Source organism: Rissa tridactyla, chromosome 3 (genome assembly GCF_028500815.1).
Source record: "Rissa tridactyla isolate bRisTri1 chromosome 3, bRisTri1.patW.cur.20221130, whole genome shotgun sequence".
NCBI lineage: Eukaryota > Metazoa > Chordata > Aves > Charadriiformes > Laridae > Rissa > Rissa tridactyla.
This window is the reverse complement of record NC_071468.1, coordinates 26997382-27013565: the sequence shown is the minus strand read 5'-3', so window position 1 is coordinate 27013565 and position 16184 is coordinate 26997382. Positions and strand designations below refer to the sequence as shown.

Here is a 16184-nt window from a genome sequence, read left to right as displayed (position 1 = left end):
TTCTGTCTACTTAAGCTTGTGCTTAGCCTGCAGTGCAACGGCAGTCTCACAGGGCTTTCGTGTGTAGGTGCTGTGCTGAATCTGGAACTGTGCAATTATAAAATATCATTACACAGTCAGTTAAATGCGGGTAATTTAAACTAGGCCTCCTGCATTTGGTGGGTCCTACGCTTCCCCCCGCCCCCCCCCCCCCCCCTTTTTTTTTATCTTTATCGATTTATTTATTTTCTATGCAAATTCTGGAACGTAATCATCTGGAAAACCAGGCACACAGAAAACAGCGTTGTGGGGCTTCCAGCCAGGTCCAGCACTGCCCCAGGAAACGCGGGGGCACCTTGACTTTGCCGGGTATCAGGAGGCACTCAGCACCTACCGTCACTGGCCAAAGTAAATGAATGCTGGCAGGAGACTGATACACTGGGATTAAAGGTGATATATAATTAGTCCATATGACTTTTGTTGATAATAATTGCAGGTAACTGGCTGCATTCTGCTAATCCGAATGGCTGTCACCATGCACTGAGGGCATGTTATCTACATATGTTATCTGCAAAGGCTTCATATTTCATTTCAAACGTGGAGTTATCCATTAATAAAACAGAAAGCGATTACATTAATGTGCTGGCTGCCAAGACTGCCTAGCGGAACACGTGCGGAGCTTTTTTGCCAGCGCTTCCCCACTGAGCAGCACTGCCCCTGCGCCTCCCCTCTGCAGCACAGCCAGGCTCAGGAGGGCTCCCGGGGAATGGCAGAAACGCCTCAGCAATTCACCGCCGGGAAATGCAACAAGTAAATACTTGAACTATGTTGTCCAGTGAAAAGGAAACAAGACCATCTTGCGGTGGGAGAAGGGGCATGAAAAGATGTTAATCGCATGAGCAGTAATCTCTTTGGCTGCTCAGTGTGCCACACTTGGGCTTTGTTTGCCTTGACTTATCTGGCTTACTTATCCCAATCTGTGTGATCATGGAGGTGGTGGAGGGCCTCTGTAAGTGTGCACGAGATCAGCTACTGGAGAAGGGCAATGAAACGTTAAGGAGGAAAGGTGGTATCATAAAAAAAAAGCAACCTTCAAGGCCACCTATCTAGACAAAAGGGCTCAGACAGGCAATAAAAGCAGAAAATCATTGAGACAGCAATGAATTATGAAGGCTATTAAAACCCACAACTGAATTTATAGAATCAACTTCCCCTGATGTATTATAAAAGTGCTTTTCCCCAGGAACTGGAGATACCAAAATTTGTATTACGGATTAATTATGGCGTTATTTAAGAGAACCGGGGAGGGAGAGTTCAGCTCGATCAAAATAGTGTGGATATTAATAGTGTTAAACTTTCTGAATCTCAAATACTGCCAGGAAATCATTAACATTGCATTTAACAATTTCAGGTACTTCTGGTTTTGAACTCCAATTTTATTATTTATGGAATCCTGATTGCAGAAAAAACATACCCAGCACTTGTATGTAGATTCTGTTTACAAAGGAGCTCTGTGTTCTCCCTGGAACTCGCATAAGAACAGAAAAGTAGATTATGTGGCTTCTTAATAGTTCTTCACAAAGAGTCTTCTGTTTCTGACAAATGGTTTATGCAAATGTATTCTCTGTACTGCATGAAGCAGCACTCATGGAAAAATGACATTTTGCAATAGGGAACAATGAATATTCAATGCATCATTTCTTAGGTGAGCTAATGGACAGCTTGTATTCCACAGCCACTGCCATTCTCTAATTTTGAAATTTTGACAGAGGGCAGGGACGTATCGACCACCAGTGGGAAGTGAAAAGCACTGGCTTTCAGCCTTTCCAACAGTATTCCAAGAAAGGCAATTCAGGACTTTAAATTGCAGTTTGTAAGAAAATGTTCGGTTTCTGCAGGCTAAACTAAAAGGCTGTTTTACAAAGGGGTAGTACGGATAAAAAAATGTAGCTGCATCCTTGAAGTCACAGCTACTGCTGGACTTTGGAAGGGCAAGAGGGCGAAGGCTTCACAAAAGCCTCCCACAGATATTAATCCCTGGTGTGAATGGCACAAAAAAGAGGCAATTTGGAATGTACAGGCTGTATCTTACAGGCCTTATTCATACAAGCAGGCACGCTGAAGTCAATGGCTTTATTTGTATTGGGCTAGGACTGGCCTGAGAGCACAGGCTGCATGAGGAGCCCTCATTTTGCAGCCCAGTTCAGAAAGGATGGGTTGGCAGTGGGAATTTGACCTTTTTAGGACAAAATAGACTGAAGCCATCAGTTCACACACAACTGTTATATACGAATGAGTGTAACACGATGGAGAGCAAGAAACCAAAAGGGGTAAGAAAGGCAAGTTGAAGTAGCTATAATGTAAATGTTTTAAGCCTCCTTTGCCCCTCATGCAGCTCATGTGACAGCAATAAGCTTTTTGAGTTGAGTCCCATGAGTGAACATAACAGTTTAGGGAAAACAGGCAGGCCTCTCTCTCTCCTCCCCTCTGCTCTGCACTCCTGCAGTTTTTCACAAACATTTTTCTGGTTTAGGAGATAGGACACGAGTTGTTCTCAAGAGTTGTTCTCAAGAGTAAGGGAATGTCAGCTTTTCCAATTCATTAGCCATTTGTATTTTGCTCTTAGTAGTCTTCTACAGTTACCAGAAAGCTGGATAACTATACCTTTGAAACTTAGACATTTGGAGATAAAGAATCATTCATAAAATCTTCATGCAGATTGAAAAGAGGATTGGATCTCTTAGGTTCATTTACAGCAAAGGTATTCAGTGTGTGAAACAGAGTAATTAATACCTTTGATCACTGGGCTTTTCAAGTTTATCACGTTAAGTGCAATCGGAGATGTGGAAAACAATAAACATTTCATGCATATAAATGTCTTCTAGTAAGTACTTTTGATTAACAGGGGACCTCAAAAGAGAGATTTGGGACATGCTTTAAAATTTGCATTCCAAACAGTGGATTTAACAGCAATGTTGTAAAATAATAGACACATTAGATATTTCATATCCACACAATCGTCTGAAGTTAAGAGCCCAAATTCAGTGTTCAGTTACCTAGCCATAATGCCCGAATTAGTTCAACCTATAATCCGTTCATTCAACAAGGTAAGCGTGGACTAGAACTCAGCAGCTGAGACTGGAGATCCTGCACTACAGGATCAGATAGCACTGAATCTGCCTCTGTTGTTTTTACAAACTATATCCAGAAAAAGCAGAAACTTACTGTTCAGTCCAGATCTATATAATAGTAATATATGTCAAAAAGAATGTGGTATTACATGTTTTTTAGTTCCATCAGCAGAAGTAGTTCAAGAAACTTTCCTAACTAACTGCTCAAGGGGTAATAAAAAATTCCAACCTACACCTAGCAATATCAGCTGCTCCTAGAGGTTTACATTAACTTTCAGGGATGGTGAAAAGCCCTACCTTCTTTATGGAGGCTGAGGTTTTGCTAAATATATGTTTTTAGTGGCCTTATGTGGACTGTGTGTGCTAATATTAACTAAGATTCTAAGCTGAGCATTGTTTCCAACTTCCCTTGGACTGCATTTCTGGCTGACGAACAAACAAATATTGAAAGTAATTCAGAGAGGAAAAAAAATTACTGAAAACACCAAAGACGTGTTCCATTTGTAGATTTAATTAAGATATCATGTCAATAGAAAGGCACTCAGTCACAGAATAACGATTTCCTGCTGCTGTATATGCACCAAGCCAAAGCTGAGGAGTTTATTTTCAAAGTAGGAGATATTGGTCCTGCCACAGCTGCCACGACAAGTGATATGACACTCTTTTGTAGATAATGACTGCAGTTGGTTTAATAATTTGAACTTGTGTAAATGCTGAACTGCAGCTTGACAGAGAGGAGGAGAGCGTCAGAAGAAGAGTCAGGTCCGTGCTTATTCTTTCCTTTGGGGTCAGTTGCTGGCCACTCTCAGACATTGCAGCCGGGGTGACTGGCTTTTTGGTCAGACCCGTCAGGGTCATTTTGGAGCAGATGAAAGTTGCCAGGGTGACAGACTCTCAGTGTGACCACAGTTTTGCTATTCTTGATCGTGATAAAGGACATCTAAGTTCCCGTGATCCTTTAAAAGCCAACAGGACCTTTCAAAAGCTAATTGCTACTTAGTGTGGATTAAGGTCCTGGAGTTTGTGTCATCTGCCCAGTTAGCTTACCTGGCACCATTCAGGAGGAGTCCAACTTACCTCTAAACATAATTCGTGTGGTGAAGCTGGGGTGTTCTCACACTGTAAAACCATGGCCGAGAAGCTGCACTTCTCTCTGTGGGTCACAGCTGGGAAAGAGAAGGAAATTAAAGAGGCCAGAGTAGGTGGAGCACTCCGACAGCTCCTCGGGGGAACTACAGTCCTCTGAGACCTGTACAGAACCCAAAAAGGTAAGGAAAGTCTTTTACAACATTTGCCTAGGGCCAGAGTGAAAGGGAGATTTGGGATGCCAAATCCAGTCCCAACCACTCTTTCCCTCACCGGTGCATTCAGCTCAGGCTACACACAGCAGAGGCTTTAGACCAGCTAACATATTTTTAGCAAGTAAAGGGCCAGCGGGGTTATTTTCAGCAAATAAAAATGAGGCGTTATTTTGATTTGCAATTTCCAGGGACTATTCCCTTCCGACAAATAAATAAATAGGTATGTATGCATCTTAAACACTAAATGAAAACCCTCAGTTTGCCCAAATTGTTGCATGTCAAGTTGCAGTTAAAAAGGCAGTATTCTCATCTCTCCATCGGGCTACTTCATTTGTTATAAATAAAACCTTGACGCAGACAAAGCCAGAAAACACCATGTCTCGGTAACTTTCCCCAGACAGGCACAGTTAGGTACTATTATGCTTGCAAATCACATTTATGACACTGAGCCTAACATGAAGAGAAAACGGCTTAAAACTTGACCAGAATCAATACCAAGACTGTAACAGGAATTGGAGTGTAAACTCAGGCTCCTATTATTGTAACCTCAAAGTTTCTCTCAAATTCCTTCTTGGAAGTCATGCTTGCCCTACTTAGAAAGATACTAAAATACTTCTTGTGTAACTGCTCAGGAAAAGCTGTACATAGGGAATAAACTACTGAGCTGGCATGAATTTCATTTTACTCTAGTGTTCTGCAATATGACATATTTTACATCAGCTCCACTGCGTAAGGTTCTTCTATCTATCAACTTAAAGAGAAAAGTTTGACATTGAATTTATTTCTTGGTTAATATACTGGATGCTTCTGAAGTCTACACTGAAGCATGAAGTGATAGTGTCTGTTGAAGCCATCCGTTCTTATTGACAAGTCTGGTTAAATTATCAGGTTGTATGTAATTTTATTTGAGTGTAGGAAAATGAAGGTTATAGCCAAGAGCTTGGTGGGGTTTTCTTTCCTGAGATGATGATTTATTCATTTTGGCTTCAATAGCTACGGTGTCAGGCGTATTTTATATTTTTCCAACTTTGACACTTCAAACATTTGATTTCCCTTTGCAACTTCCAACCTAAAACATGTTTCCCATTATAGATATTCAAGTGACTGCCTTGCACACACTGACTTATGAGGCTGGTTTTTATTTTCACAAAATATATAACCCTATTTGAATAAAATACAGATGGTGTCCAATACATTAAACACAGCAAATTTGCCATTCCCTCCTTCATCCCCTCTGTGTTCCCTTCCCAGATTTTCTGTGGCTGTATGAAATCTTACCAACCTCAACAGCTCCAAGAAGACATGGCAACCGAAAGTTGATGCCATTCATATTTGGTTTTCTACAATAAATAATGTGCAGTTTTTTAATTGTTAGTATTTTTCTGTAGGATTCTGCATTTGGAGCTCTGCTTTAAGGTGAGATGCATGTCCCTTGGAAGGTACCAAATAGCCAGCTTCACATGGTCCTGCGGTAGAATTTGAATTAAGGCCATTCAACATGGAATATGGCACCAAATAACTTACCTTCCCAGGTGACAGCTGGAGCAGATTCAATGGCCTCTTACATCGCCAAACAATTCAGCAGGAACAAAAATGCAACATACTAATGGTATCGTAAGTTAACTGATTAAATTAGTAAAAGCTGCTGAAATTAGTTGAAGAAAATTGTTCTGGGTTTGCTATGAAAGCATTAGGATCATAGTGTACACACGCGCAAAGGTTATTTGGAATGCTCAAGATCTGGGTTTTTGAATAAGATTCTATCAGCATCACTAGATGGCATTGGAGGGTGCTTTATCTCATCATAGGAGAAAGGTAGCTTTTGTCAGCAGTCCATAGTCATTTTTACTAGGAACACTAGTAGTTAAGGAATTTATTCCGAGCAAGCTGAAGGCATGTTCTATGCGACTTTGGTGAGGGGATTGCAACACGCAGCAAGAACCAAGGCTGGCTGAGCAGTCACTGCATTGCTGCAATTTCCTTCTGTCACACACAAGGAGTCCACCGTCTCTGGGCTAGAACTGGAAGACTGAAATTCGGACAGAAATAAATTGCAAAGGGTACCAAAGAAATTGAGAACTGATATTAACATGGGCTGGTGACTTCGGAGAGGTAAGAGTCAATTTGTTCCTGAGAATTAGGGTAGAAGTTTTGGTGCTGTATATTTGGTTTTCCCACGCAGCAAATTATACAAATATTTATTATATAAATGGTATCTCTGTTTTTTCTTACACCTTTGTTACTATATAGTTCTCAGGAACCTTTCCTATTACTTTTAGAATGAGATATGTTTGCCATCCTGTGATATTTTTGTTTAGCACCAACATCCACTTTGGAATCACTGCTAATTTTAGTCATCTACTCTTGCCCCATGATTGTTACTGGAAAGATTGTTACAGAATCAGTTGCACCACAGCTACAGTGGTTTCTGAATTGCAAGATTATTATTACATTTATAGAGTTCTCTTTTATTCATACTCTTTAGGAGCAAAGAGGAGTTTGATCCCATATAAACACAGGATTCTGGGACTGTATATCAGAATAATTATAGGTCATGGAACATATGTTGCAATATAAGGCAGCAAAATGGTGATGTCTTTTCACATCTGCCACGTTGACCCACAATCTGTCATTGAACTTTTCAATTCTCCAGGTAGACTGTGAGAGTATGTTTGCAAATTTATTGCCTGTATGACAAAATGAGCAGTATTTTTTGCCTTTGCAATATTCTCTCTGCTTAAGAGCTGTCTTTTATCTAAATTCTATAATGAACCAGAAATCAGAGCCATATACAGATGAAAACCTGACATTCAATTGAAGTGTTTCCATTCTTCAAACAGGCTTTAGATTTGTTACTCTTGGGGACTAAAGGATGGGATGGTAAAACATGTAGAAATAGTAGCGCTCATGTGGATCAACAGCTTGTGTCCAACAATGGGGTAAGACCAGATAGTAAGTCATACAAGGTTTTTAGCAGGTCGTGAACTCATTCAAAGCCAAGGTCTTGTATAAAACATTAAGTACACCCACTTCTAAAAGCTCCCCTGTGCCCCGGTCATCTGTTTGTCTGACTGGCTGCTCCACATTCCTTCTAGTGTATTTATAGAAAGCTGCAATTCGTAAATACCAATTTGTACCGTTATCTTCATACATGCCAGGTACTTGTAATATTGAAAACTGGAAATTGTTCTTAGGGCATACTTGAAGGCAGCAGAAGGATGATAAATAAGAATGGCATTATACCTGTTAAACAGTGAGTGCAAATGTGTAGAACTCTCATTCCTTTCCAGAGATTATTTATTAAATACTATGTCCTTAATTTGCTGTGTCTTGCTAAAGCTTCCACCTTAAAGTAAGGTAACTCTTCATGTTGGCATTGTTTAACAGGAACCTACACACGTGCTCTCTCTCTCACACACACACATGCACACGTATATGGGAAAATCAGTGTATTTTGTCACTTACGTGGTCCAAACATTTAGGTCCAAGGTTTTATTTTAACTCCTGCTTCATAGCTACTTTAAAATCTAACAGTCCGATTCTGGTTTGTGTGGACATAAATCAAGGATTAACTGAATTACACTGGTAAAATCAAGCTAAGTAAGATCAGATTCTGGCTTTACCATTTCAAGTAGCCACTGGATAGTTTAGTCTTCCTTCTCAGCCTCAGTCATTTGCTGAAAAACTGTGGTTAGCAGGGATTTTTTGTTTACAAGCCACAATTTCTAATAAATGTGTTGTTTGCCCTCTGGCTTGACATCAAAGACCGTTTCATAATAAGGGTGGCTCCTACTGAATTATATTTCCCCTCAGTTTGAATGAGGAAGCGGGGCACCTATTACGCAAAAGCAATTGTTGACTGCGTGCAACTACAAAGGGAAGAGATAGAACGTTTTCTTTCCTTCACGTTTTTAAAATGCAGCGTCCGTGTCAACTTGAAAAAAAATCACTTGTACTGACTTGCAAGGAACTTCCTTGTTAAAGTTAAAATGCCAAGGTCCGTGGCTGTGCTGAAGGATGGATATGGACCCTACGTGCCTGGGGAGGTCTCAAAGGCGGTCAGCCCGAGTCAGCCCGATGTGTCTCGCTCCTGCTTAAAACTCAGAGACAGGAAAACAATTGGTTGTTTTTTTAAGAAAAAAGATCAAATGGTCACATCTCAAAAAAACATTAAACAGAGTATGATCGTAAATTCTTTACATAGTGCCTGCTCTTCACAAATCTTCCTCCTCTTCTTTGAGACCCGTTTTCTTCTCTCTGCAATCAATCGATGAAAACTTCACTTGAGTCTCTTCAACTCGAATCTGTTTGACTTCTTTCGACAGTGCCTCACATTTTGACAAGAAGGTTAGGGATACGTTTTCCTGGAAAAACTTGTGAACAGTTTTGCCACTCCATTTTTCCTCCCTCCCCCCCTGCCCCCCCCGCCCCGATAGTAGGTTTTAGCTAGTCTTCAAAGAATTCAGTGCTAAAGAATAAAAGATAAGGCTCTCCCTACCAAAGTTTGAACATCACTGTAGTCATATATTTCTTTCTGACAGCCAACATAACATGATCTCTGGATGTTCGCTATCACCTTCCATATGCTTTGAATTACAAGCCTGCTAAATCATTTGCTTAATCTAAATTATTATCAACAAGAGTGTCTTTTTTTTTTTCTCTAAATACCAACAGTGCATGAAGGCGTGGGCCTTATAAACGTTAATAGGGTCAGCACCCCACATCCACCAGTAGAAGTGCAATAACAGCATGTATTTTGCCTCTCTGCAATTCTCCTTGTAACGCACGCCTCCCATGTGCCCCCAGGTTACAGCGGGCTGTGGGAGAGGAGCAGCGCAGGACAGTCCCACGGGGAGCTGCTGGGGCTCTGCTGGCCGTAATCGTAGCAGGGAGAGCCCACGTGGGTGGCTGTTTTTCAGGATGCTTGTCTGTGACTGAGTGATTAGTCACTAACCTTTGCTCACCTGGTCTGAACACACGGCTGCTTTGACTTATCGTGAGCTGTGGTACAAGGTGGTAAGGTGAATTTCAGAGGCAGGGACAAGGTCTTCACCGTACACATACCATGGTCAGGTCCTGCTCCAGGACAGTGGTCCCCAGCAGTTACCACACCACATACAGTAACTGGCAATAGAAGACCTGCCTTTGCTCCGAGCTGCTGTCCTCCCTGCACCCCACTCTGCCATCCTTCTCACAAATCTTACAAGAAATTTGGTGGTCACGGCTGGCAGAAGTACTACGCAAAATGCCTCAGTGAAGCAGGGAAAGGCAGGGCAAAGCACATTAGGAATAGTTGTACTTACACTAAACTCCCTTATCTCATGTTGGAAGAACATCTCTCTGAGATTCCTCGCCAGTGTCTCCTTGCCCATCCAAGGCCTTCATTCTCTATACAAACTTACCTGAGCTCCTCAGCTGGCAACAGGGCCCACTTGTTTGCAGGCCTCCTCTCGGGGTGACGAATTCTCGTGGCGGTATCACTAATTTCACCACAGATTTCTCTTAGATGTGATGTGAATTGTAACAACCCATTTCTGGAGCTGAATACATGAGACCTCAGCTTTCCACTTAAAAAGATGCATTGAAGTTGGGAAGGAAGCTTTGAAAAATGACCAGAGAGAAAAAAGTAAGCTCAGACAAGATACAGAAAAATAGAAGAACATTATTTTTATTTTGTTCTCAGCAAAGACCAAAGCTCTCAGCATGTCTCCGCTACATCCCTCAGGATGCCGGGCCAGAGGTGATGCTAAGCAGTGCTCGCTTTGTTGCCTGGAGTCTGTTCCCAGTGGTGCGGCTAGTGTCACCCCTTCACCAAACCATCACGGAGATGGAGGGCAGCTCTCGGAGGTGCTCCGAGCCGCAGCCCGGTCGGGGCATCACGGTGCCGGACGGGACCGAACGCTCAGCACAGCCCCTTGCAGAGCCGCAGCACCCACCGCTTCACACAGCTCTCACTTCTCCAGATGAACACAACATCCTGCTTAGCACTTCATTTCGTGCACAGCCAATTGGTTTTTCACTGAGGAAATACGCTCTCCCTGTTCAGCGCGACACGGCCATAAATACGTATACACGTACCCACACGTGCATGCGCGCGGGCAGACATCAGCGGTGTAAAGCCCTGTGGGTACCTTCTGTCATATTTCTACCTTGTGGCTCGAGGAAGCCAGGAAATGTAAAAAGCAGCCAAAATGTTAGGGGGGAAACAGATAGAAATGCCTTTTCCACCGACAACGTGGAGCAGCTCCCAGGGTGACTGGCCCAGACCTGCCAGCTCATTTTGTGCCCTGCTTCCTCCTCCTCCTCCTCTGTGGCTTCCCAGAGGTTTCCATGCCACAAGTGCCAGGCAGGCGCTTTGCTGAATCAGACCCACTGCTGCCAAAGACACTTTCTCCCCATAAATTTAGACTTTCACCAGTGCTTATTACAGCTATTAAATTCACCTATTGTAGTATCACGCCTCTCTTATTAAGATTTTAATCAGCATTTCCACTGGAAAGTCTTACTCTCAAAGAGTTATAAAAGTGCCTGTATAAAGTTGATTACCACTAAAATTTAGAATCCAGCTTCTTAGCTCCCGGCTACGTTTCTTTCTTGCTTACTTGATCTCTGTTTGCAAAAAACTGATGTAAATTGGTTTGGCAAGTTTGTTTAATTCCAGGGATAAACAATTCCTGACTTAAGAGGCATTTTCTTCCGGTGCGTGAAAGTGACGGAATGACATTATTCTAAGTTACCTGACTATAACATTAAAGAATTACCCTGGATATCTTCTTTTTTTCTTTTTTTTTCTTGCAAATGTTGATATATTTTACCTAGGAATGCAACTAAAGAATTTAACTGTTCACATTGTTTTTAAATGCTGAGTATTTTTGGAGCGGTGTACAGTCTTTAATGGTAAGGCAGTCATGGGAGGTTAAAGACTTTCAAAATACATACCAGCAACCCCAGTGCCAACAAGCCATATCACTTCAATGAACTGTGCAGTATGTGTTGGCATGATTTATGTAGCAATTTTAAAAGAATCTGTAGTGTTTGCTTATTACCACAGCATGATTGATGGGTTCCTAAGTGCACGGCGACACAATCAGCTGAGCTATTACGGCTGGGAGTTTGATAATTTGTGAGTTACAGCCATTACAGCCTGTCATTTCAGTCAATTGCCAGAAGTCGTTAGGGTATCGGTGACCTCAGAGAAACTGCGGTGAGACGAGACCCGCTGCCGATGGTGTCACTGTCTCTCCTGCGTAGTCACACAGGCTACGGGCACTTCCGCCCAGCTTCCCTGGCTCTCCTGCTCTCCTTCTCAGACCCTCCTTGGTAAAGCCCAGTAAGAAAACCCACCATTTAGCCCAACGAGTAATTCCCTCAGGTTCTGCTCTCATCCTCATCCCTTCCAAATGTTAAAAGAACGGTAGCAATGTGACTCAAACTACAGAAAGGCAGGCCACTCAGACCTTGTCTTCTAATGGCTGCTTGCTTTGCGACAGGCAAGCAGGTCGACAAAGCCACCGCGTACCCCCAGAAACACACCCCTCACTGGGAGCCACTGGAACAACCTCAGTTCCTTCCTGGAAAAAATATCCCAGGCTTAAGTTTACATAGAATACATTATGTCTAAGTCTTCACCGGATGTAGGCATTTATTTGCAACACACAAAAAAATCAAGCATGAAAGAAATTGTATTTATCTTTTATTTTTTTTTTACAAAAATAAACTATTCGAGAAACAAAAGCACTTTTTTTTTTTCCGGACTGTACAAGCTACAAAACAGTATGACATTGGTCACTTTAGCATTTACTTTATTGCTTTCACTGAAAGCAAATTCTCTAGACACACCATGCCTGTAAAACGCATTTTATATAGAATTAAGGCTAACATTCATTTGACATTATTAAGGTCATTTACTTCATTCACTCTAAGAATTAGGAAGCGGTGCCTCAGAAAACCAAGGATTTGATGATAAAAAACACGAATAACTGCGAGATAGTCATTAAACTAGTGCCGTTCCACCAGCTGGATTGCTTTGCCAGTCTGTCAAAGATGTGGCTTCCTGAACAATTCAAACTCAATTCAACAAAAGTCTTAAGCACAGGCTTAATTGTAAGCATATGCTTAGGCCTATCCCTATTCAGCAAAGCACTCCGCACTTGGGTAAGTCCCTACCCTTTCAGTGGGACTATTCATATGCTGATGTGATTTGCTAGACCTACAAAATGGCTCTTTTAAATTAAAAATGAAACTTTATGATAACATGGGAGGCAAAAATGAAAATTAGCTACGGTCTTGCAATTCTAAACATAACCAATTCCTTCTTCTGGACAAATACGCCAGTACTGCATATTTGATCGCTTTAACACAAATGCTGATTGTCTTCAGTAACATTTGCTATTCAGTTTACAAACTGATATGCTTCAGTTACTCTGTTGTGATTGTACGTGCCCAAATAAATATCAGCACGGAGGATACAGACTTCCCATAGAAATGATCAACTTTCATCCCTGCGCACGCAGGCACAGGTCAGAAACATTATGCTAACCTTGGTTAGGAAAGCCAGAGCTGCCAGCTGAATTTATAACCAAAATTATACCCTAACAGTGTATCATATCTTGTATTTCGCTTTGTTTTTTCTTTTTTTAAAAAAATCACATTTTCAAAATGTCATTTTATTGCACATTCATCCTGGTCATGCAGGTTATTTCTTTAAAGTTTTGTTTAGCACTCTATAGATTAGAATGAGTAATAGTGCAATTATCTCTCCGGCCACAGCCGCCTTATACCTAACAGCTGCCTATATTTATACACAAACAGCTCTTGTCACTCACACGTCACACCGCGCCACTTTAGGTGTCAGTCCGTCACCTTCACATACGTTATCTTGTCAGGATCCGGCATGATACGATTTGAGGCCATCTTGAAGAAGACAAGCTGCCGACCTGCAGCAAACAGGAAAAGGGGAAGAAAAGGAAAAAAAAAAAAAGATTTAGAAGTGATAAACAAAAGATTGCAAACTTTAACATAGTGACATTTCGTCATATTCTTCTTCAACCTATGCATTCTTCGGGCAACCCGAGAGTGAACTCCTTCTTCATTTCCCCTGGTATAAAACTGAAATGCTTTCGTCTGCATTGAATGACACTGAATCTCCTCTGCTTTCAGTGTGGTTTTTGTAATTATGGTCAAGGTACGGCTGCACACAGCTAACACGGTAAATGAAGGAAAGGTCTGAAGATTTTAAAACAAATTTCTCGTGTTCTTTTAAAAAGTTTTTAAAGACTCTCCCACTGATGGAAACAGGCTTGGGTTCAGGGCATTCATTTGATTGTACCGGAGCAGTACCATCATTGCACGCTTGAATCTTTGCAAAACCCATCAGTGCAATGTGTGTTAAACACGACTTTCTCTGAAATTGCTCTTGCTTCGTAGCTTCAGGTTTTAAACAAGTGGGAACAGGGCTTCCACTCCTCATACGAAACCCACCGGCAAGCGATAGCAGCCCGGGCAGTGTAAGGCACCTGCCACACACATCCCAGGCCAGCGCGGGCTGGATTTGGTGAGGTTTGACTCAGAAGTACCTGTGGGCGCCGCAGCACAGTTCTTGTATCTCCCCGTGCGTCTTCCCCTGGCATCTTACTCACATCCCTGCCCCTCGCTGGGTACCTGCCGTCCCACGGACCCCCACGGTCATTGCCTTTCCTTGGAGCAGAGGCCACAGAGACACTTCCCACATCTGTTCAACCTCCGCCTTCCCTCTCTTTAACTTCAGGAAAACCAAACGCCATTTACTCCCAGCCTGCCTCTCTAGGGGGCTCCCATAACACTATTTTCTTTAAAAGTATCACACAGCAAATGCGAAGCCTCAACTACTGAGCAAATTTCCACGCTGCAGATTTCAGGGACTCGAGTGCTCATGCACAAGGAATGACGTGATAAAGGGAATGATAAATAAGACTAGAAATATTGCTACTGCCTCTCATTTGCTTTCAATATTATAACCTGAGACAGGAGCTGCTGGAACTTCCTATGAACTTCCCTGCACCATAATAATTACTTTTTTAGTATGTTAATTAACATGAAAGGTCTGACCATAGACGGTCTGACCATAGACAGTCTGACACGATGACCTAGTAATCGCCGGTTAGCCACAAGCAAGGTTGATATAAATTAGCTTTTTCTGGGTTCCGTAGAAGTCTCTGTTCACACCTCTCAGAAGTACAAGAAATGCAGAAAGCCACAGCAGTATAATGGCAAAACCACCCTGAACCCGTATGAACTGTCTAAAGTTTCTAGTCGTTTGTGATGCTTTGAGAAATGAGGACCTGCCCTGAGAAATAGGCAGGTATATAAGCCAGGCTTTTGAGGTAGATTTATGTCGCTCAGCTAAATATGACTAAAGCACCCAACTGCACACAGGGTAAGTTTTGATTTTAAGGTCAAGACACATGATCACAGAGGTACAGACGGAAAGCTGAGCCTCAGAGCCTAGATAACTTACCGCACTAAAGCCCATGGCAGAGCAAGGACTTTGATCAGCTTGCCCTAGGTTTGGCTAGCATCAGCCACCCTTCTGCTCAAAGGCAGGAGCAGGGGAGCCGACCTGGCCCTAGCAGAAAATGGCAATCGCAGGCAAGAAAACATCCTTGTGTGTGTGGAGATAACACACAGAAGAAAAACGCACCCTGACTTCAGTGGGGGTTTTTATCTTGGGGGAAGATTACAAAAGAACCCGGATTTGGTCCCCTGCACCTTACAGGCACAAACATGTCTTTTTGCTTTGCCCTCCAAGGGAAAAGTGCAGTGCACGCAGGGGGACACTGCAAGCAGAGCCGGTGGGGACAGGCAGCTCTCCTGGGCACACAGAGATGGGACATGGGGCTGGAAGCCAGCCTGACCATTCAGCCCTTTGAACCCCTCAGCCACTCTGGAGCCGCAGCTACCAGAGATTTTTAGCAAACACTTGTAGCATTTTTGTTTCTCAGATTGCTCTGGAGTTGCCTGAAATAGGCACAAGCCTGGTGCAGAAGCAGCGAGCCAGGGACACTTCCCCGCTTGATGTCAGTCGTCACCGACTGCCTGCCTTCAGGGGAACCACACGGAGACTGCCAGCCCCACAGACCTTTTGGAAAATGTATTTCTCTTTTCAACGCGGGTATTCTGTTAAACAGGAAAATGAGTTGTGGTAGCAAATGGGGTTTTCCCCTGGAAGTTCTACTTCTACTTCTACCTGGTCTTAAACCCTCCCTCCTTGCTGTCCTTTAGCCAAAGCCCTACTGCGAGAAGCCCAGTGTTCCCACCAGCGGCAGGGCATCTCTGACACCAGCCAGGAAGTCCCAGCTAGACGCGCAGGAGAACCTGTTTGGTTTTGTGTCAAACCGCAACAACCATATGGATTGGAAAGATTTATTTAAATCCAGATGTTGGACCATGTCCTGCACATTTAACTGTGGAAACAGGTCGCAGGCTTTTGTTGTTGTTTCTGCTGCTGTGTTTTAAAATAAAATTTCAGACCTGTCGGTTTGGAGACCTGTGGTCCATGTGCTGTAGCCCTCTGGTGCCAGCTCCTCTGAGTCTGTCCGCGAGTTCCTGCTCTGCCGACAGCTGGCAAAGAGAAGCCCCAGCAAAACCAAAACTGCCTTGGCTGGAGCTTCAGAAACTATCCCACTTCTAGCTGCTGCTGGTGGCTCCCACAGCCCAGCCCAGAACGCTCCCCACACTGTTTTAAAACACTTAAAGCAGTCAGAATACGCGATTCAGCTGCTGCTTCTGCTCCGCC

General features: G+C 42.9%; 1 protein-coding gene across 1 annotated transcript in view; it reads right to left on the bottom strand.

Annotated features, from left to right (window-relative positions):
* Window positions 1–10537: 10537 nt before the first annotated feature.
* Window positions 10538–16184, bottom strand: part of PKDCC (protein kinase domain containing, cytoplasmic) — a 39580-nt gene continuing 33933 nt past the window's right edge. Inside the window, exon 7 of the mRNA XM_054196569.1 lies at window positions 10538–13347. Coding sequence (XP_054052544.1) covers window positions 13262–13347 — 86 coding nt within the window. The 3' untranslated portion in view covers window positions 10538–13261. The remainder of the gene's footprint in view (window positions 13348–16184) is intronic.